General features: G+C 47.2%; 1 protein-coding gene across 1 annotated transcript in view; it reads right to left on the reverse strand.

Annotated features, from left to right (window-relative positions):
* Nucleotides 1-382: 382 nt before the first annotated feature.
* Nucleotides 383-23,129, reverse strand: part of pde1cb (phosphodiesterase 1C, calmodulin-dependent b) — a 74,752-nt gene continuing 52,005 nt past the window's right edge. Inside the window, exons 5-19 of the mRNA XM_030114979.1 lie at nt 21,709-21,822; nt 19,950-20,132; nt 17,648-17,714; nt 17,377-17,493; nt 17,005-17,145; nt 15,233-15,333; nt 13,848-13,976; nt 13,605-13,706; nt 11,881-12,001; nt 11,345-11,426; nt 11,132-11,252; nt 10,115-10,290; nt 9,213-9,325; nt 5,817-6,050; nt 383-520 (exon numbers count right to left, since the gene is read on the reverse strand). Of these exons, the coding sequence (XP_029970839.1) occupies nt 383-520; nt 5,817-6,050; nt 9,213-9,325; nt 10,115-10,290; nt 11,132-11,252; nt 11,345-11,426; nt 11,881-12,001; nt 13,605-13,706; nt 13,848-13,976; nt 15,233-15,333; nt 17,005-17,145; nt 17,377-17,493; nt 17,648-17,714; nt 19,950-20,132; nt 21,709-21,822 (1,939 nt within the window). The remainder of the gene's footprint in view (nt 521-5,816; nt 6,051-9,212; nt 9,326-10,114; nt 10,291-11,131; nt 11,253-11,344; nt 11,427-11,880; nt 12,002-13,604; nt 13,707-13,847; nt 13,977-15,232; nt 15,334-17,004; nt 17,146-17,376; nt 17,494-17,647; nt 17,715-19,949; nt 20,133-21,708; nt 21,823-23,129) is intronic.

The following is a 23,129-nucleotide window of genomic DNA, read 5'->3' on the forward strand; positions in this document are numbered from 1 at the left end:
AACTGGAGATAGAAAGCAGAGGGACACCTAAAGGCACCACCTCCTGGATGAATGATGGAACTGAAAACAGAACCAACAACTCAACAACATCATTCAACTCGTTGATTTCTCAGAAATTCTTCATTTCAAGAAGAGAAGGATTTCCATGATAAAGTTCTACAGCAGTGACACAGAGACTGAACCACGCTGCAAACATCCAGCCAAACCTGGAAACCACACATCAGACTGAGGACTGACCAGACGCCAGAGCACAGCAACTAACACAGGCAACAGCAACATTCTACACACTGTGTGTGTGTGTGTGTGTGTGTGTGTGTGTGTGTGTGTGTGTGTGTAATCATGAAATGTGGAGGCATGGGCACTGAGCTCTCCTGGACTGAGTCTACAGATGCTGATCCTGGATCTGCTGCAGACACTCTCCTGCTGTGGGGATCCACACCCCGAGCGCTCCTGACTCCACAGGAACCACATCAGCTTTGGCCCTCCACATCTGTCCCAGCGGCTCCTTCAGCGTCATGGTCTGAGGAGAACCCAGAAGCAGACTCACAGAGATGGCTGAGTGTAACAGAGTTCATTAGTGTCCAAAGCACAAAGCAGGACCTGGGCCGGATTCCAAAAAACCAGGAAGTCAGGAAGATAAAAGAAGTGGTAACAAAGGGACAAACCTGGGAGAGGCAAGGAAACAGAAGGCATGGGAGACAGGCAGGACAGAGGACAGGGGGAGCAGAGACATGCGGTCCTTGGTTCTTCTGAGCCTTGTCTTCTTCCTTTGTGAGGCTGCTGCCACGCTGCCTCTGCTCCCTCTTCCTTGGTGGTTGAGTCACAAACTGTGCGTCTGGTTAAGATGACAGTCCTTCATTTTTTGATTACGGTCATCGATTATCTAGATCCGCTTCAAAATGTTAACTGAGGATTGTCCCTAAATTATTATTTTGTATATAAATTCTGTTTTCAAGGCGTCACATGTGAGGAAAATGGTTTTGTTTGACCCGAAACGTTTTCTGTTCAGGCGAGAATATAAAAGGACAGAATCACTCAAGAAACGAATAAATTAAAAGAATAAAATGTGGTTTGACAGATATAAGGTAACATTAAATTTAACAAAAATTATAATAATGCTTCTAATTTGAAATTGTAGAATTAATTCCTGACCATAAATCACCATGTTTCCTATATTGCTCTATTGTCTGGTCGTATTTTAGTCATGGTGAAGAAATCTGGGAATTATTATAAATAAATAACAGTCGATATTGTTCTCACTCAGTCTTCATAGAGTCAAGATCATTCAAATTTACACTGTGACGGAGTTCCTTCTGGGAGATGTCTCAAAAAATAATATGGTGCAGTCAAAGATGACGGTTGAATAAAATGATGTTTATTTCACCACTCTAAAAATACCAGTGATAACAAAGTATACTTACAAAGTCGATAAGATAAGTTAGTAGAGGTTTTATTTTTTCCCGAGCTCTTCCACAGCTCCTCCCTCCAGACAGCACCGAGAAAAAACAACGTGTGACCGGAATCATAGTTAGGCTGTTAGGACTGGAGTCGTAAACGAGGAAGGACTGAAAGAAATGTTTGGCATGTGGCATGCATTGTGTGTGTGTGTGTGTGTGCGTGTGTGTGTGTGTGTGTGTGTGTGTGTGTGTGTGTGTGTGTGTGTGTGTGTGTGTGCGTGCGTGCGTGCGTGCGTGCGTGCGCGCGCGTGCACTGATCGTAGTCGGTGACGGGTCCGCTCCTTCACACACACACACACACACACACCCAATAGGGTGTAGGGAAGGTAAAATCATTCAGTGGAAGTCTGGAGCCGTCTGGGTGAAGAGATCCAGGAACGTTCAAACATCAGACATATACTGTATTTGAAACTGAACAGAAAGGTCATATTTTTACAGAACACAGCGATGCAGAGGGATGTGCCGAGGTTACTCAGTCAATATTCATTTCTCTGATTAGTTTTTTTCTTTTTATCCGTGAGCATTATGTGTTTTGCTGTTCTTTGGTCCTTTTGTATTAATGTAGAAGACATATGGCGCACAACTATGATAAATCACTATAATTACACACGACAGTGAACTTGAATATAACATTTATTATTATTATTATTATTATTATTATTATTATTATTATTATCATTATTATTATTATTATTTTTCTTTGTATTAAGTTGAAGAAACTGCATTAAAATGTTGTAACCTGTGTTTCAGGAGGAGTGGTGGGTTAAGATAAGCTCCTTTTTGAGTTAAATATTTGGTCCTTTTGTTGTTGTTTCCTTTTTATATTGAATTGTTTAAATATTCAGAATTTAAAATCAAACTGAAGACAGTGTCCTCCATGAATGAGAGCTGATCTTCCAGCCTGCAGTTTGAAGTGCCTCTCCTCTCTGCTGCAGACATCGACGACACCCTCTCTGCCGAAGCTCCTCGTCCTCGTTCATCACCGACTGTTCATACCTCCAGCCGTCCTCTTCGTTCCAGCAGCTTAACCTCCACGTTCCCACAGTCTGAACACACTCAGTCGGCCCTTATTCTCTCAGACCCATTGACCAGCTGAGTCCAAATCCAGATCCGAACCCCACAGATCCTGGAATAAATCCTAAATGTTTTCGGCAGCAGGAGATAAAATCCCTTCCTGTAATTAGCTCTTACGTAATCAGGTCCTGATCAATTGTTTTAGAGGAACGGAACCCTGATGTGTTCAAACACATTAGAGGAGATCATCCTGTAACCTAATCAGAAGCAACAACATGTTCCCCGCGCCGAAGCGCACGGCCGCGTCGTGCAGCCAGTAAAGTAGACACATCAAGCAGTTTATTAAAAATTAATCCCCGTGGATGCAGGGAGGGAGCACAGAGCTGTATTTAGACTGAGAATCAAAGGGCTGGAGCTGCCAGCGTCTGGGAACGGGCCCAACTCCTAAAGAGCCCAGCTTCCCTCGTCTTGACTGGGGGCCGCCCCGAACGGGAAGGAGCGTTTGGCGCTGGCAGCCAAATGGTTCCCCTTCCTGGAAGGCTGTCAGGTGAGGAGCGCTCTGCCAACTGTAAGCCCCTCAGGTGGGCACGGGGGGCAGAGCCCGGCCCCATCCTGCAGTCTGGAGGTCTGCCGGGACGAAAACCCACAGCGCGTCCAACAGCACACACCCTGCAAGTATCGCGACACGCTCACTGAAAACACACTGTGACGGCTTCATGAAAAGATAAAACGCTTCTTTAAATGTGAGTCAATCCAGACTGAGATGAGCCGAACATATTTTCCTCCACGCAACAATCAAACCACATCATATGTTGAAACATCTCAACAGAAAACCTCGTCTTACTCATCAGGATGCGTCCTGTCGGGCCGTTCATCATTATTATGTTTAGCTTTCAGTGATCATCTCCAGGGTGAATCAGTGTTTCTCAGGCTCAGCAAGCGAGCGGTCATCACAGGACACACACTTTACCCAGCAACCCTCCACAGGAGTTAATATTACAAACAAACTCGTTTGCACATCTCGAGCAGATTTAATAGAGCAATGCAGCTCAGTAAATCAAGGCAGAGCCGTAACAAAAAGAGAAAAAAAACAAACAAAACAGAGGAGCTATCCCACAAATCTTAGTCTGCAGCCGCACCAAATTCCTCAATCAAGCAAAAAATAAGCATTAAAAGCTCTTTAAAACACTGGTGATTGCTTTTGGTTACAGGCAGTCCCCATTCTCATGCCTGCCAATGGTCTTTTATGACGAGGGACTTAATACAAGATTTCTGTTCTAGTGCAAACACAGTGGCCATGGGCACCAAGGAACAGCTGCCGTATAATTGAATTAACATTCGCCTTCTGCTGCGGCACTCAGCTCTGTGCTGAGGACTCGTACACATCCTCCACCAGCTCCATCAACCTGCACATGAATATGCATGCTGCTGGTGATAAATATGCGCTGGGTGTCTAATGTCGGCGGAGCTGCCTATAAGCTGAGTGACACAGTGTACATCAGGCCTGTGGATCATTTTTAGTGCCCCGGTCCCTCCGAGGCAAGGCGGAGGAGTGACGGAGGTCTGATGGAGACATCTAGTGGAGCTTCTGGTGACATGCTGCAGCTCCGGCAGGACGGCGCCGGAAACACCGACGCCACCTCAGTCAGGGAAGTCTTCGCTCTTCTCAGCTGAAACAGGAGCCTCTCCATCCAGGAGGAGACTTTACCTTCAGCAACCAGCTGCAAGGTCACAATCATCAGGATTATCATGATAATAATAACAATAATAATATATTATTATTAGAATTATTGGTGATATTAGTTAGTTATATGCAAAGAAAAAAAACTATTATTTAACACTTGTAAAATAAACGTTCTTTAATCTTCCTCTCCACTTAAATCGACATGTTTTAACCTTCAAATGCATAAACGTACTACATACGTTCATGTATTGCATCGAGACGATTTGACTTTGTCACAAACTTTAATTTAAATGAAAAAAAATGTAAGAACCCTGTTTTATTAATCAGGAAAAGCTCTTTTGAAAATGTTGGCCGTTGTGTTCCTACAGGGTCGTTAGCTCGGGCGACGTTCGAGCCGGTGTGACTCTGTTGGTGTGTAGCGCTCATTGTTGGGGTTTAGGCATTCAGTGCAAAGGGCCTACATACTATACTATACACATCCTGCACACTCTGAACACTGACTTCATCTGACTTATCATGGATGCAGGTGAGGATACACACACACACATTGTTTTGTAACGTTTTAGAAGCCCCTGTCTGAAGGTTCCTCGTTCTAAAGACTGTTTTTTTAACCATTATTTTGTTTAACTTGTGGTAGAAACAGGGGGACCGTGTTCTGAGCAGAAATGAAGACATGCAGACATTTTCTGAGCCCTTTGAGTCCACATTTATTGAAATGGCTGTTCAGTCACACAGCATGGAGGAACACACACACACACACACACACACACACACACACACACACACACACACACACACACACACACACACACATACACACACACACACACACACTCCGGTCAGTCCCAGTCAGCCGTCCTTAAAGGGATGCAGTGGAGGGTAAAGTCAGCCTCCTGGTCCACCTCAGTGTTTGTTGAAAGTCTTCAGCTGTGGTCAGAGAGCGTCTCTGGTACTGAGCACATCGCTGGCTGGCTCAGCTCCAAACAGTCGACTGCACATTTCCTCTCACACACACACACACACACACACACACACACACACCCACACACACCTCATTCGCTCATGGACAGAGCAGGTCACAGTGAGGAGATCAGAGTAGTCCAGTAGCTTCAGACACACACACACACACACACACACACACACACACACACACACACACACACACACACACACACACACACACACACACACACACACACACACACCTCATGCACTGAAACAGTTTGAGACCATCAGAAAGCGACACCAGGAACCAAGCGTGAGTCAGACTGTGAGGAAACACCTTGTTCAGAAGCCTCCGCCTCAGGAACACAGCTGAGACTCCTGCTAAATATTCAGACCACCACAGAAGCGAGAGGAAGATCGAGCAGACCCACGACTCCAGCAGGCGCCACGCCGATCCTCTGACCTCGCCATGCCGAGTCCACCTCAGAGGACAGGGACACGTGACAGAAAAACATCTTCACGTGTCGACAATGTACGTTTAAAAAAAAAAAAATCAACAGACGAACGAAGAGACAAAGAGAAATTAAAAGAAAAAAAAATACAGTTTACATCACGAAACGAAGTCGACCAATCACGAAAGAGCTGTTAGAAGCAGCAACATGTGTACAGATGGACCTCCAGCAGTGACGCACACTGATCACATGGCTGAGTCCCACAGGCGAGACGTGGGAGGAGCACGGGTACGGGCACGGGCACGGGTACGGGTACGGGCACGGGTACGGGTACGGGTACGGGTACGGGCACGGGTACGGGCACGGGCACGGGTACGGGTACGGGTACGGGCACGGGCACGGGCACGGGCACGGGTACGGGTACGGGTACGGGCACGGGTACGGGTACGGGCACGGGTACGGGTACAGGCAGAGGCACACGTTCAGCCAGCAGCTGAGCTACTGGATGTGACCACAGCGCTCATGTTCCCTTTAAAAAGCCAAAAATACAAACGAACCAGAAGCAACGTGGAGACGCTGTCGAACTGAAAAACACAATGTGCACTTCAACACTTCCTGTGTTGTTCTGGGGAGAGACAGCCCTGACCTGTACAAGATAATTACATAAATGAACATTAGAGTCAGAATCACAAATTCAAAAGTAAACAGCTTCATAGTTTCATAGCTTTCAACTGCATTTGGTAAGAATTCAGAAATATATCGTCAGGAATAACTGACACAGTGACGGAGGAACCATGGGGTTAACTGGTCTGGTCTGTGATGCCAGTTTTTTTTTTTTTTTTCCCCCCCAGATAATAAGACCGTAAACAGAGAAATGGAAACTCGTGAATCTGTGTAGCAGTGCAGCATTTTTCATAGTGAGTTTAGAAGTTATGCAGAAAACCACAACAGGATGGACACAACGCAACACAACAAGCTCGTTTCACACTGAGAAACAGTCCGAATCAGTTTGTTTGCAGCAGTTCCACAGGACGCTTTTCTATTCCTGACACTTGTGGACATTCAGGTGGATGTTGGGGAAAGGAGACCGTGTAAATATCTTTTCCAATCAACCAAACAAACAGCATTAAAAAAAGAAACACTTTCCAAAAAAAGGTTGACATTTTCACATTTCTACCGTCACGAACCCTGTTTGTCATTCCAACAACCGAATCAAAGTGCAGCTTTAAGGGGAGAAATCATGGCTATTACTTTAAATACTGCCAAAAAAATATGTGTGGTCTCTGGAGACAGCTGAAGCTGCTCTGCGGCCAGGCCCATGGACAGATGACATTTGGAAGGAGTGTTGCATGTTGCATCATTCACACACTGTACAAAGCCTTAAAAAAACAGTTTTTTTTTTTTTTTCTGCTGGTTGGAAGCTGCTGTGAGTAACTAGAGAAACCTGCACCGCCAAAACAGGAAGAAGCAGAAGAAGAAAGATCGAAGTGAAGCGCCGTGGCTTTTCACTGCAGCATGAAGGCATCGAGAAGAAGACGGCCTGGACACCAACCAGCTGACTGAACAGTAAACAGACACACACCAACTACAGGAAGCGTGTGTGTGTGTGTGTGTGTGTGTGTGTGTGTGTGTGTGTGTGTGTGTGTGTGTGTGTGTGCATTGGAGATTGTTCATCTCGTGTTACATCCATCAATCTGTGGATTGTGATCAGTTTTCACTCCTCAAGGCCATACATGTACAAAGTCTGAATATATTCACATATATGTGTGTGTCTGTACAGCAGCGAGGACAGAAACACAGAGGAGCGCGAGGGGCACGTGAGGAGGAGTGCTGGTTCGATTCCCAGCAGGAGGAAGAAGGTTTAAAGTTCATCGGGAAGAAGTCTTCTCACTTCTGGAGAGATGAGGCGGAGTCCTGTACAGAGAGAAGAGGATTTGCGCTATGGCTGCGTGTCTCAGGGCAGAGGTGTCCAAACTATGGCCTGTGGCTCCACTGCGGCCCCGGCACTGAACGAAGGAAACAAAGCTAATCGAAGGAAAGTGGCTGGCTGAAGCTTGATGAGTTGCTGAGATGTTTTCTGAGTGTGTCCCTCAGAGAGGACGGGTTTGGACACCCCCTGTCTCAGATGGATCTCTCTCTCTCTCTCTCACACACACACACACACACACACACACACACATACACACACACACATCGGTCCTTCATCAGGCTCCTCCTTCTCCTCCACAACCCCCGGGTGGGTGGAGAAAGACGGCCTCCACTCGGGAGGGGAAACAGTGAGAGGAGCAGGAGGAGCAGAGGACGAGAGGAACCCAGAGGAGGTGTGAGTCTCTGCATGTCCTGCAGAGGGAGACACAGTCCAGCCTTCCTCAGCCCTCTTCAGTCCTTCCCGGTCCTCCTCAGTCCTCCCCGGTCCTCCTCAGTCCTCCCCGACCCCCCTCAGTCCTCACAGCGTTGTAAAGCAGGTTGAGGTGGACAGCAGCACAGCAACAGGAAGCTCCATCAGGTTATTCAGGGACAGCATCTGGAGAGGAGACACAGAGTGAGACTGAGACAAAACATATGTCTCTATCATCGGTCCTACTTGTCTGTAAACTGAAAGCCTGGGCCAGTGTTCATGTGTTTGTGTGAAGGTGGTGTGATCAGAGGTTACTGGATTATATATTGCACTTGTCAAACACTGAGTCATGAAGAGGAAAAGAAAAATGTCTCTGTGACGTATGAGAAGATTTATTCTGTGTCCAGGTGACCCAGGTCCATCAGCTGGTCCAGGACCTTCCTCAGCCTTCAGCTTCCCCTCAGCCTTCTGTCTGTCCTTCTCCACCTCACATGTGGCTTTCAGGATTATGTGAATGACTACAGCTGGTTTCTCTCTCAGTCATGACAGTTTCTTCTTCACCTCATCAAACATTTTCTCTGTGTCTGTATTTTCTCCATCAAACTCACCGTCGGCTGCTTTCTTCAGGCTCTCTTCACCCTCTGGACAGTCGCCTTCTTCTGAACACTCTCCTGAAATTAACAAACACACACTTGCTAAATGCTGCTACCTGCTTCAACCAGCTCAGTCGTCCCCTTGACTTACCATCAGCACATTATTTTAAGCTTCAGTGAGGATGTTGGTGTATTTCCTTCAGCTCATGCAGACATATTCGGATAAACAGTATGATTTAATAATCTTTAAATGTCTTCTTTTCATTGAATCATCATTTACTGTTGCAACATTTATTCAACAGATTGATATATGATCTGAGATCTTCTATTAGTATTTTCTTTAACTTCCCATTAACCTTTGGTTTAAAAACATGTTGAAGTGGTTGCTTCCAGCCGGATGCGGTCAGACACAGGAGCGTTCATGACTCTGAATGAAGAGTCTGAGCTTCAGACTGATGAGGGACGAAATCTATTCAGTTTGGGTAAGTTCAGTTTTTACTTTGTTGAATGCACAGTGACAACCTCCCAGCGCTCCTGGAGCGGTGGGTGGCCGGCCTGGCCCGAGTCCTGAGCAGCAGGGTCACACGTACCGTTGTGGAGCACAGGACTCCTGTGTGAGGAGCTCCCAGGCTGCTCCTGCTCCTCCTGCTCCTCCGGGTCACCATCTGCTGCTGGCTGCTGCTCCTGCTGCCCTTCCTCCTCCTCCTCCTCCTCTTCCTCCTCCTCCACCGCCTCCTTCTTGTTTTCGGCCTGGCTGCTTTCAGCCGGGTCCTCCTGGGAATGGGCCAGCGCCTCCTGCTGGGCTCGCTCCTCCGCCTCCCTCTTCGCCCGCTCCTCGGACTCTGGGGTCAGACGGGGGAGTTCAGCCCGACAGGCTGTCTCTATGCTTCACAGATCTCACTCACAACCTCAGCCTACACCGACAGCATCCACCGGAGGAATCAGACAGTCTGAGTTCTCATCTGAACACAGACACAAACGGAGCACTTCTCGAGAGGCATCAGTAGATATTATGCAGAATACGACAGTCGATATTTTTCAAATGTGATTCATCTGTTGAACTGTGTTTTGGTGTTCACGCTTTGTTATGCAGCAGTGACACTCCTGGACACCTGGTGGCAGCAGTGAGCTAAAGAAGGCTGTTAATCTGAGGAGCTTCCTTTGCTGCTCTTTCCTGCTGCTTCTTCTGCTCTCAGATTACATGTTGGAGGGACTGAGGCACCACCTGGTGGCAGAAAGCAGTACTACAGGACAGAACCAGCTGAGGCTCATTAATTAGATCACTCGACTGAACAAATGTAACGGGACTGATGTTCTGTTGCAGACATGATTATTTTTGTTTTTGAACATTTCAAAGTAAATGAAGTGAATATTGTACAGTTAAAGATGTGCCCTGCCGTTCAGTGCTCAGTTTTTAATTGCACTATTTCTTATCTCCATTTATTTATTTATTTATTTATTATTTTAGTTAATATAAAAAATCTTTCACAACTAAATAAATCACAATAAAATATAAAAAAGTTTGAATTTCTTTGTTGTGATTCCACAGCTTCAGAATATCACTCTGACTATAAAGGTTGTCTGTTGGCGTTTATTGACCTGCGGTCAGCCGCCGTGCGGACGCAGCGTACCTTTAGTGGCCTGGGACTTCCACCTCTCGCGGTTCTGATAGACCTCTTCGTTCCACAGCGCCTTGAAGTTCTTCATGTCTCCGGTCAGCAGGGAGCTGTGTCCCGACGAGCTGCTGTCCGACCCGCTGCTCTTCACGCTCTGCCTCTTGGCCTCGTCCGAGCTAATACTGTTCAAACTGGACCACGACACACAACGTGGACACGCAGAGGGAGATTTACTGTTCTGCCTGCTCACCGCCAGGCTGACGCTGCTCTGTGGCCTCCGCCTGCTCCTGCACTGCGGTGAAGACTGACTGCCAACGAGAGCAACCTGTTTCAAGGGGGACTACTATTTCCTTCTCACGAAGGGCAAAGCAGCAGTATGAAAAACTGGAAACGCTCCACAGCCACCTACGCTCACACACTCTGAATCCCAGCATGCACTGGGAGCGAGCCAGCAGACAGCCACAGATGAGTGACGGCAGCTATGGAGATCAGGACTGTTTCTGACTTCCACTGGGTTAGCTGAGTGATGCTAAAGTGTGCTATTAGGAACAGCCCACTCCAGGACACACACTTTCAACAAAAAAGAAAAAAAAAAAAGATTTTTTTTAACGAAATGTGTCTGCATAGTTTAAATATGACTCAAGCAGACTGTTGTGACTGAGTTCAGTGCTTTCAAATTGCTTTGTTCAGCACCAGGAAGGACAAAAGGTATTGAGACAATTAATCAACGCAGCACATGGTTTAGTGTCTCCAGCAGCGCTGGTGTGTGGCATTCCAGCGGCGGGGGCGCCACTGCTCAGGCACAATGAGGTGAACTCAGCTAGCAACAGTAAAATGTCAATTTCAAGGTTTGTGGCTGTACCTGATGAAAAGTGGAGGGATTATTCATGGTGGCCTGGCCTGCTGTTCTCACCACCTCTATCAGCTCAGCTCAGCTGGTTCCTCTCAGAGGGGAGTGACGGAGGAGGCTCCGCCGTCACCCAGCACAGTGTACTCAGCTGTATTTCCAGTCAGGCCACACACCGGGCTCACCTTGAGCGTCTGAAGCCAGCCAGACCCGAGTGCGAGGCCTCGTCGATGAGCGGCGTGACGATGCGCTCCATCATGTCTGTCAGCACAGTGAAGGTGGGCACCACGATGAAGTCTATGAACCCTGCAGACAAAGACCTTCAACTCAAATCACTCTGCCTACAAGGATCAGCGCAGTGTTTCAGTCATTGGGTTATTCAGCAAAGTTCCGTTTACCGATCTGAGACTGTGCCACCATGGTGGACTTCCGGTCGCAGAGCGGAGAGAAGGGCAGTCCCAGCTCTGCTTCTTTATCCCCCTGCAAACACAACAGCCTCCAGTCAGTTTCTCACCCTTCCTGCAGGTAAACACACTGTACACGCTCACATTTCCATCAGCACTGTCCCACTGCCACACAAATTGCTTTTGGTCCCACAGACGAGCTTCATTTTCTGTCCTGATTTGTCACAGATGGATGCGACACAGAGTCGGAGGTCATGTTCTCCGGTCGGGCTATTTACTGCCTATTTCTACCCCCACAGACAAAATCCTCATGAAGCAGCTGCAATCACGAAAGATAATGAGAACAATATGGTTTGATAATAGAAGAGCTCAAAGCAGTGCGGCAAAACCTCGGCCCAGACAAACACCTGATATCAGACACTTCAGTGTTCGGTGTTCACCACTGTTTTCTGATACACTCACCACAGTAGTTGTTTTATTTTTGACCAAAATGTACCAAAAAAAAAAAACCTTCAAGTCAGCAGGCTGACCTGTCTGAAGAACTCCTCCAGCAGGGAGGTGGTCCAGCGGTGGTGCAGGTCCCAGCTTTTGGCCGGGTGGCTGATGTCGGCGGTGTGCAGCAGCAGGGACAGAGCCTTGGGTTTGTCCACGCTGCAGAGTGTTGGAAACAGACACATCCCATCATTCTGCATCGCACTGAAAAACACTTTGAGTCAATGACGTGAGAAATGACCCAGATCGGCCCCTCACTGCAGGCAGCGGGGCAGCATGATGATACCTCCTCCATGCTCGTGCCCAATAAACAACCAGAGCCTCCCACAAAGCTCTGCTTCGGCCCAGTGTGTCGAACATGACTCCAGCTGGAACTCATGTGGCCTTTCTCTCTTCCTGCAGTGCTGTCGTCTTGGAGAGTATCTGAGTCGCTCTGCTCGGTTACTTCTTAATACTCCAAACTGTTGAGCCCAGCCTGCAGCTCCTCCCTGGTCCGGCAGGAAGTTTCCTCTTTGGGTTTAAAAAAAGACTCCAGGACATTAGCGGGTTGTCCTTCAGTCTTCTGAAGTGTGTTTTTCAGATGAGTTCTCTGCTCTTTACCCTCCTTGTTTGAAGCATCCAACTTTCCTCAGATTCTGTATATTAAAAATTACCCAAAGGAAGTGTTGTCCTTTTTAAGTCAATTTTAAAATAGGTAAATCTTTTTCTGTTATTAATTTGCAATGCAAAACCTTTGCTTCATACAAAATTAAAAGCTGGCCTGAAACCTTTTTTTAAAGAAAAGGTTCGTTTGCATTTATTTTGAAAATGTATTTGATTATCAGGGGCTCACAGTTAGGACACCTATTGAATGTTGTTGTTTGCACTCAGACGGCTGCTCCAAACGTCCGTCACATAATGAAGGTGTGTTTAGTCACGCCGTCTCCGTTCCAGCTAATCGGTCGTGCACATGGAAACACAGCGTGGAAGGCTTCACCTCATCACCCAGCAGCCTCACCCAATAACCATGAGGAAACATTATGGTGATGCAGGGATCCATGCACACACACACACACACACACACACACACAAGGTTAAACAGAGGTGAAACAGTGGCTGTGTGTGATAGATTGGCTGTTAAAGTGGCTCTAAGCACAGTCGCTGCTGCCGGCTTTGAATTACTTCACATTAGAGTCCATTCAGCAGCACCGCTGCCCGCAGACTGCCGCCTCATATCCATCTGTGTGTGTGTGTGTGTGTGTGTGTGTGTGTGTGAGAGAGAGAGAGCCACCTTGCAATCAGCTCTTTTTGTTTCTCGGGTTCAGTAAACACACAAGCAGAGAACATGAGGCCCAGCAGACATCACTCTGTCTTCCAGCCTTCCTGTGGTGTGAGAGTGAGATGTGGATGTGGAGCAGAGGATGTCTGAAGGTCAGTCTCACTCTTCTCATGTCAGCACTGCAGCGCTGATGACTCAACCCATCACACCACAGTTTGCCTCAGTCTCTGTGAGAACGAGGTTCTGCTCGGAAGCCAAACTCACACCAGATCGGTACTTTACCGACAAAACTGGGTTCAAATCCCAACCGGGCCTTTCTGGGGTTCCTCCCACACTCTGGGTGTGGGACCTGGTCCCGGTCTTGCCCTGTCCTTGATCAACACGGACGTGTTTATTGATTCTTATGTTGTATGAACATAAAGAAAGTCCCTTTCTGAGCATGAAAACAGTAGAAGACATGAGGGTGGAGGCTGTGAGGCTGAGTTGAAGGAAACAGAATCTGACCCTTCAGGCTGCTGCAGAAAGTTCTTCATGGTCTTGACTTGCTGGAAGTGACAGGACATGTCTGTGGCCAGCACCATCTCCACCACCAGAGCCCGGAGCTCTCTGCAGGACACAGAGGGACAGACGTCAAACTGAGGAGACAAAGGACACGTAGCAGGAGGAGCTGTCCCATTGTGTCTGTTTGTCTGGATGCGTCCTCCCACGACGTCTTGCTGTTCCTCAGCCCGTGTCACGGTCACTGACCTCCAGTCGTCCTTGGACAGGTTGTAGAGGATGTTCATCTCGTCGTCGTCCTGCAGGAGGCGATAGGCGGCGCTGACGTGGTGACTCTCCAGCACCGAGCGGTCGTTGTACAGGATGGCAGTGTCCGACCTGTCAGGCAGGACAGGACAGGAGCGTCCTTTCAAAATCACACTTACAACAATTTTATGTTTTGTCACAATGTGTTCGAGAACTTAGAACTGAAAATAGAACATTTTCTAAATCAGTTTCTCACAATTTCTCAACCGACTGTGTTTGTTTGATTTTTAAATGGAATCTTCCAGCGTCTTGTAACACCACAGTCTTTTTAGTAGAATAATTCCAAAATGTTTTGTGTGAAATGTACAAGCTGTGGACAGACGAAGCAGAATGTAACGATGTGCTGATCATCATCCAGCCCAGAGAAGACGGCGCGTCGAGGCGTTTCACCCTCCGTCCATCTGCAGCTGACGCAGAACAGACGTGGACTCAAACGGCCTTTTCCTGGAACCTTCCTCAGGATGAATGATGCCGGCACACATGTAGATCCTGATCTCCACACAAACGTCTCTGCAGTGTGTGTGTGTGTGTATGTGTGTGTGTGTGTGTGTGTGTGTATGTGTGTGTGTGTGCAGTGATCAGACTGTGAGGAAAAACCTTTAAATGTTCCCATTTCAGACAGACTCATGTTTTTGTGCGTTGCCACATCCAGTTATTATTTTGGTTTCTATTTGAAGAAAGAGGTTTTACTTGGAGAATATTGTAAATGGTAATTCTAGAATGGAGGAAAAATGATTAGCAGAGTGAAAAAAGACTCCTCTGAGCTTGCAGATTGAAAGTAGAAGAACAACATTCATTCCTGAACATCATGTAGGATTAATGGAGTGTTAGGAGTTTAGATATCGTCTCAGATCATCCACCAGATAAAACCAGAGGAGCTGACACCACACATCTGAAACTTTACAACCATGAGAGGTATTTTTTTTATCATTTCACACCAAATAACATTCATCTACAGCCACAAAACACATTAAACCTTTAAAATCTGCTGCAGGTAAAGGTTGTCAGTTGCAGTAAATGAGCCTGGTTCCCTTACTGACAGGAGACTTTGCAAACTCAGCATTTCTCAGCCGAAGAGGGAGCCAGCTTGTTTTTCTGTTGGAATAAGTTGTAGATCGGTTTAAATCCTCCAGCAGTGAGCGAGAAGACCACGAGGCCGGTGCCAGCTGTCAGTAACGTCAGTGGCGGGACGAGCGGCCTTGTAACGGCCAGACTCACTTCATCAGAGCGGCTTCATACGAGGACCTGTCAGGGAGGAAAGCTCTCTGCGGAGGAGAGCATCGATCGGTGACTCAGTGCTATGCATTTTTGATTCAGCCATCCATTACCTTGTCTGAATGTGGAAGTTGTTTGTGGTCCCCGTGTGCTCGTAGTCGTGCACTGCGGCCGCGAAGATCATGGCAAAGATCTCTAACTCAGTCAACCAGTGCTGGAGGCAAAAAAGAGAGAGAGGGATGGAGGGGGGGGGGGGGGGGGGGGGGGCGGCACAGGAGGTGAGGAAGAGGAGGAGGAAGAGGGAGGTGTGAGGCATCCAGAGGTAATGGACAGAGGAGGAAAGGACCAGAGTCCTGATCAGCCGCCACAGGTCAGGTTCAGGTAAAGCCTGATGGGCGAGCAGGACTGATCCTCCAGGCTGACACCTGCGTCATCCAGAACGTGTGACGTGAATTTGGTCTCACATGTCTGATTTTACCTGAACTCAACAGTCCGGAATCAGGACTTACTGAACGCTACAGTGAAGTCGCTGCACCTGCTGCTGGCACAGTGAGCGTGTCGCTGTAGCGTCCAGGCAGTCCAGAGCTGCACAGAACTGGAAATGTGCATCTGTTGGGACTCGGTGGATCTCTATAGAAGATCCTTCTGCAGTCATCAGCAGGCTGCATCATCTTCTGCCGGCAGCTCACACATCCACAGAGGCTTTACAGCGACATATGGCGTCCATGTTTCCATATGTTGAACCATATGGCTAACTTCCTAGCTAAACGCTACACGCCATATCGCCTCACTGAAGTTACCATGAGGCTGTTCCAGTCCAGACAGGTTTTCCAGCTTCAGATCGCTGTCTGCTCTTAGACGGTTAGTCTGACTGAAACGGCTGAGAGATCCGGTCGTCCCGTTGACATGAAGATTGAATAAAGTCATCAGACTGACGCAGGATATCACCTCATTCAGACAATACATCCCACTGTCACTGCACTGCCGTGAGCGATCACACATCCAACTTTACATGGAAGCATGGAGAAGGTATTTGTTCGTGTGACTAATTAAACCTGTACTTCTCATCTTTTGACCTATTGGAGAGCAATCAGAAGTTCTGATAACATGGAGTATAAACAGGGTTCTCCCTCCTCTGATCTGATTATAAATTCAGTCTGACGGATCTAATCACACAGAGTGCTAATCCTGTACGTGTGTATGGCTCACTTATGACCAGATTACTTATCTCATCCAATAACTCCTTTCAGCAGCTCTTGAAGATGCAGTAAAGATTTCTCTGTCATTGTTTTTATTTTCTATTTTTTTCTTGTGATCTGTCATGATTATTTTTGGATGGTGAACTTAGCAACGCTGTAGCTGAAGGTGTCCTTGGGCTGGTGGGACTGTCGGCAGGATGAAAGCAGCTGCTTCCCTGCAGGCCTGCCTCATGATCTGTGATTTCATGGAGTCTGGATGTGTGTGCTGCTCCCCCGGGGCCCCGGGTTCTGCAGTAATGCAGTTTCCTCTGCATGTCGACAGCTGTTGTGACCAGGTGATTGAATAAAAACGGCGGGAGCAGGGGACCGCCGAGCGACGGGCCGTCTGGGGACCGGGAACCACGCTTTGTGTTTCTTTATGTTCCTTCAACACTAATGTGAAGTCAGTAAGGCCTTGAGGGGGTCCAGTGAGACGGGGGGAAACATGCCTGACCGGATTACAGGAGCAGCACCACATCTGGACAGGAAATTCAAAGTGTTTCACCACAGACTGAGAGAGAGATCTGAGTCCAGACACGTTCTGAGCTGAGCTGGAAAGTAATGGAGTTTGGTTGATAAATTCTCTGGATAAAAAGAAAACTCCATTCAGAAGCTGCTCAGTTTCTTTTTCAACGCGTGCTGCTCACCACCATGCCCGTCTTCAGCAGCAGGTAGTGCACGGTCTGCGTGACGTCTGCAGCGTGCATCAGGTTGTGGTAAGGGTTCTTATGTTTGCTGTATCCCACTTCCAGGGCCTCCACGAACGACACCAGAGCAGAGATGGGGATCTGGAGAGACAGAAATGCTCCTGTCATTTACCCTCCTCATAAAACAGGATTTCAATACAATTTCCTCTGCTCACGTCTTTGTTTGAAGGTCATAGTGTATTCTGAGCAGATGCAACACCTGACAGCACCTAAAAAACTCAAAGCTCTGCTCGTTTCTGCAGCGACACGTTCAAAGTAAGGGAGGAAGGTGAGGTGAAGACAGCAGCTTTGAGGTGGGCCTGCTGAAGTTACCTTGAAGCGGCTAATCAGGTCGTATCTGGTCAGCAACTCGTAGAAAATGAATTTCAGGGCGTGCTCTCCACTGGCCTCGTTCAGGGCGAACACGTCGAATGACCACTTGTCAACATTCTGAGAAGAGGACAGAAAAAGACCCTGACTGCTTCAGACTGACGGCATTCAGACTCTTTGAAGGAGAAAACAGAACAATACTGAGCAGCTGTCACACACTTGAAGTATTTCTGCTCATATCTGAGTGTTTCAGCTGGGAAGTGAATGCTAATACCTTCAGCACAGATATGACAGACGCCGGGTAGCTGAGGCCCACCATGTTGGAGGTACGGCGGTACATCCTGTGTGGACCAGATAAAAACATCAATGAAGCGCACCGCTGAGCTCCAGCAGCGGCCGTCAGCACGGCCTGGAAGGGAACCAGCAACACTCAGAGTGGAGATGTCAGCAAGGTTCATCTGAGCCCAAAGTCTCTATTTATAACACAGAGCATCACGTTAACCAGACTTTAAATCCACGCCGAGCTGCAGGTAGCGAGCAGAGAGGTTCGACACACACTCCGCTCATCTCACCGACATGACAGACAGGACATCAAACTCCTCCACCTTTTTATTTTCATCCTCCTTTTTCCTCTGGTGGATAAAAGAAGCGCCTCTAACAACAGATTAAGAAAGATTACAGCTTACATGTTGGAGGCTTAACTGATTTAAACAAATGCACGCTGCATGCTACTGTGTGAAAAAACACTGAGAGAGGGGTGGGGGTGAGAGAGAGAGAGAGAGAGAGAGAGAGGGAGAGGGAGAGAGAGAGAGAGAGAGAGATAACAGTACAATGGTAAACAATAAGCTGTGACTGTAATGTGATATTATCACAAAATAAAATTATTTTGATATTTGCATCTTGATAAAATGCAGTTATTTATAAATTGAGGTGAATCATAATCATATCATACAATCTGCTTTAATTTTAAATAGAGCTGTCAGAGTTAATCGCATTAATCGTGATTAATTAGTGTAGGGATGACTAAAGATTCATTTTCTTTTAATCCTGATTAATCTTATATTTAGGCTTAGGGCTTTTTTTCAGTTTGAACTGTATCTTTAATATAGACATTGTATTAGGTTGGCCTACATGGCACTGAAGGAAAATCCAGCAAGGTCAGAAAGGAAATCCTTCCTCTGTTTGATTCCCGATCAAGATGCTCTGGTCAGAAATCAGTGGCTGCAGGAATTCGCCATGCTGAAACTTCAATAATGACTTTAAATGGGGGGTGTATTGCGTGGTTTTTAGCTCTTTAGTATCAATCTGCAGCACACTTAAGCAACAGCTTTGCCCAAAGTTGGATGGTGAAAGCTACATGTGTCAAAAACAACTTAGATCAAATGTGCCTCTGCATCAGGCTGCCTCAAACGACTGGAAATGAGTCCCTGTCTCTTATAGAATCTCCTCAGCTTAGCGACACGCCCCCCTCAGAGCATCCATCTTCATGCGCATCCTCTGAGAGTGGAGAGGGGCGGAGGAGTGTGAGCTGTGCAGGAGGAGCTGTGCAGACTACATCAGAGCTGGGGCGGAGCTGTGCATTGTGGGCGGAGCTGTGCAGCACCAAGCATTTCTGCGCTCAACATGGCTGCCAGGGGGAGATTCAGAGATTGCTCAAACATGCCTGAATGGTTCAGGAAACAACTCCATGTGTCTTTTTAATAGGTAAATGACACTATAGCATTACGCAAAGCTCAAAAAAGTGGATTTTGCATCATACCCCTCCTTTAAATTCAACTTAACTGATTGTTTGGACTGAAGAATGCTTTACGTTATGGGCTGAAAACTGCCTTGAAATTCAAAACAATGCAATTTAAACGATGCACTTCAAAGTGTGATTAATTGTGATTAACTATGGAAATAATGATTTATCCTGATTTAAAAAAAAAGTTTTTGACAGCCCTAATTTCAAAACACTGATAGATTATTATGTTGATGTAATATTGAAACAGTCACTTTAGACATGATGAGATGTGTTGATGATAGTTTTCAAAATGACATAATGAAGTGATTTTATCAGGGCAGGAATCACTGATGAAACGATTTGATGTTACGTGGCTTTTTAAATATGTTGAATGGAAATGTGTTCATAAATACTGCAAACAGATTATCTTTGACCATTTGGAAGCTGACGTGTTATTATAAAATATGAATTTTTAATGCAGAGTGCCCTTAGAAGTTATCGGAACTTGTAATTGTGGCCGACTTGCTGTGAATCCAGGCACCAGTGGAATTACTAAAGATTTCAAAAAATGGCTATAACCAAACATTTGCAATGCAGCAGAGAGACTCAGACAGAACACAATGTTTCCCTTCCGTCAGTGATTTCCAATGAACCTGCAGAGAAAGTAATCACACATGCTGAACTTTGTGCATTTGTTTTGCAGAGCCGATGGAGAGCTGCTGATGGACTGAGTCGCTGTGGGCTGCTCGGGGCTGTGATAGATGAAGAGCTTCGGCAGGGGGAGAGAAAGGTCACAGTGCATATGAATTATTGAGTGTTTGCTTGTGATCGTTGGGTGTTTCCTCCTCTTTACCTCTCCACGAATATGCCGGCCTGCACGGCGTGCACGATGCTGCGGAAGCGCGGCTTCTCCTCGTTGCGCCGCAGCATCAGGCCCATCTGTCGGGTGAAGGTGGAGGCCAGCCAGTCCCGGACCTCCGAAGGCACCGACTCGGACTGGATGTCGCTGAGCTCGTCCTCCGTGTCCACCAGGCGCCTGGAAGGAGACGGAGACGGAGACGCACGCGTCCGTCAAACTGTCCATCGCTGCTTACGTAAGGTCAGACATCCTCAAACACCGCCGCGCAGAATTCAAATCCAATTGTGTGATATAATTCTCCGTCATGTTGACATGGACGAGGGATCAGGAGCAAAGCTCCAAACCCTCTGAACCGAACACAACGTCACGGCCAGATGAAAGCTGCTCTGATAATCGTGCCGCTACATGGACCGTGTGCTGGATACTTCATCATCCTCCATCCTGGAGTGCTGCTGCCACCGCTGACCCTAATCTGACTGGATCTAGATGATGAGAGGTTTACATAATTCCATAAGCCCGCGCATATCTCCAGCTCTGGACCTTCAGTCCACCACGGACGCCCCTGAAACAACACGCGCCACACCTCCCACCGCCAGCTGACGCTCATTCACCGGGAACACGGCTGTCTCACTGAACATCACCCAGAAGGAAACAGGTCTGCTGGGAATGGAGATGAAGCTGACGTGAGAGCAGACCGCTGAACACACACCGTTAGGAATTCATTATTTCATTCACAGATACATATCTGAAGCAACAGCTGGCAACAGCTGGCAGAAGGACAGACATATTGACAATGAGCTGATGCCGTCCAGAACTGAATTCACTTTTAACTGTCACACACACCTCTGAAATCTTGCACACACTTCTATAGTCAATCACCAAGTCTCACATACACACCCAAGCAACATCCTGCATATAAAAAAGCATAAATTCACACATTCATACTACTGACACCCCGCATGCAGACATACAAGACACCGATACACATCTGAATGAGTGACAGAAGTAATGTGTGCTACAAACGTTAAATATCATTCTAACATCAGCTGGCCTCTGTCATTCTCTGCACTCTGGCTTTTAGCCCATATATGTGTATATATGCGAGTATATGTGTGTGTTTTTACTAGCTTATATGCGAGATGCTGCTCGGGCGTGTGAGAAGTGATTTTATGTGTATGTTCACATGATCATAGTGGCATGATTTCAGAGGTGTGTGTGTGACAGTTAAAAATGAATTCTGCCCTATCGCTACGGCACCTCATAGTTTACCTCAGCTATCAGGTATAAATCACTGAGATTTGTCACATAAGATCACAATCACACAAGCAAACAAAGAAACAGGAAGTCCAATCCACTTTGACCTTTACCTCATTACTTCTTCTGTTCTCCAATGCTTCAGCTTATCCATTTGTGTTGACGGACTAACTGTGTGACTGAATGCTAAGGTAGGGTTAGGCTTGTGGTTGTTCTGTTCTGTTATGTTCATTTAATGGCCATATCTCACATTTCAGTCACTTTAAAAGTGTCAAAAAGTGGAAATGATCATGATGAAGCAGAATTCACTTCCTGTTATTTTCCTAAACTGAGGAGCCAGCCTGTTAGTGCCTGGATATCCAGAGAAGTAGCTTCATTAATTGGTTATTTTCCAGCTCAAGCTGAAAGCCCCAGTGTTTCATGGTTTCCGTGAAGCCCTCAGATGTGTGTTAATAGGTGTTAACAGTGGAGGTGCAGCAGGACGCTGCGGGTTTGGTACCTGGTCTCCTCGATGTAAACAGATTCCAGCACAGACGCGGCATACTCCAGGTTCTTCTTCAGGTCAGCCAGCGACGCCTCTCCTCTCTCCAGCTGCTTCACCAGGCAGCGTAATCTAAAACAGACAGGAAACAAATGGGATTACAGCCAGCAGACACTGACATGACAAATTAACGGCAGCTGAAACCAGATCAGCCCTGCAGGGAGACACACACACACTAATTCTCTCTCTTTCACACACACAGGTAAATGATAGAGCAAGCCTCATATTCTCCTTTCTTCACCTTTAAAAACAGGTGTGATCTTTAATCAGGGGTCCTTGTTGAACTTGTTAAATCCAGAATTAGAGTGTGAACCTGAGATATTCCATCTACCTGCATCCTTCTGCTCTTATGATGCAGTTACATCTCTTAAAGAGAGACTTGATCTTTATTTTCTGCAGACTCCGTTTGGAATCATTTGAATGTGTTGACAAGAGCCGTTTTATTGACATCTGCTAGTTTTATTGTGTCGCTTGTAAATGTCACTTGCTCCTCCTTCCACTGTCTGACATCTTATTTCTGCTCTCCAGCAGGGACATGAAAACCTCACAAAGGCTTGGTGAAGTCAGCTTTGTGGTGTGGTAGCACAATGTGGCGGATCACTGTGTGTGTGTGTGTGTGTGTGTGTGTGTGTGTGTTGTGTTATTTCAGTCATCTGAGGCCCTAAAAAGCATCAAACACAACCTGAGCGTTCACACACTGCGACCTCTGGCTGTCCACCACCTGCTGCTGTGCTGCAGGTCACAGCGAGCGCCCGGAGAGACCCGCTCACCTGAATTATTAAGCAGAGCGGGGGGAGAGCGGGGGGAGAGCGGGGAGGGAGCGGGGGGAGAGCGGGGGGGGAGCGGGGGGAGAGCGGGGGGGGGGAGCGGGGAGGGAGCGGGGGGAGAGCGGGACGTCTCCTGAGCGCTCATTGATCACACTGACTGCGGTGGAAATGCCTGTTTACTCAGCAAAGCTCCAGAAGAGTGCATGTCTCACTGTACACACCTCAATAAAAGTCATGTTTTCTTCCTTTCAATCATTTATTTGCGTAAACTTTGGAGTTGTAGAAAAACCAGAAAACACCCCGTACTTCTTTTACATCATGTGCAACACACAGGCAGATCCACCGGTGTCGCCTGAGGACTGTCATCTGCTGTGGCTGTTAGTGGAACTCCGAATCTCTATTGATCCACAGCCTGAGAGCAGCCAGGAGGAAGACGCTCATTCCAAATGAATGAATGAATCAAGCCTGCAGCACACCAACCACTGCTGCTGCGTCTTCGTACACAGAGGCGGAGTGACGGCATTCAGCTGCTGGGCTGCCTGCTCGGAGGAAACGCCTATTGGCTCAGATGAGACCTGCACTCCTGGAATCGTCATGACTCCACCTGCAGGT

This window comes from Salarias fasciatus, chromosome 18 (assembly GCF_902148845.1).
Source record: "Salarias fasciatus chromosome 18, fSalaFa1.1, whole genome shotgun sequence".
In the NCBI taxonomy this organism is placed as follows: domain Eukaryota; kingdom Metazoa; phylum Chordata; class Actinopteri; order Blenniiformes; family Blenniidae; genus Salarias; species Salarias fasciatus.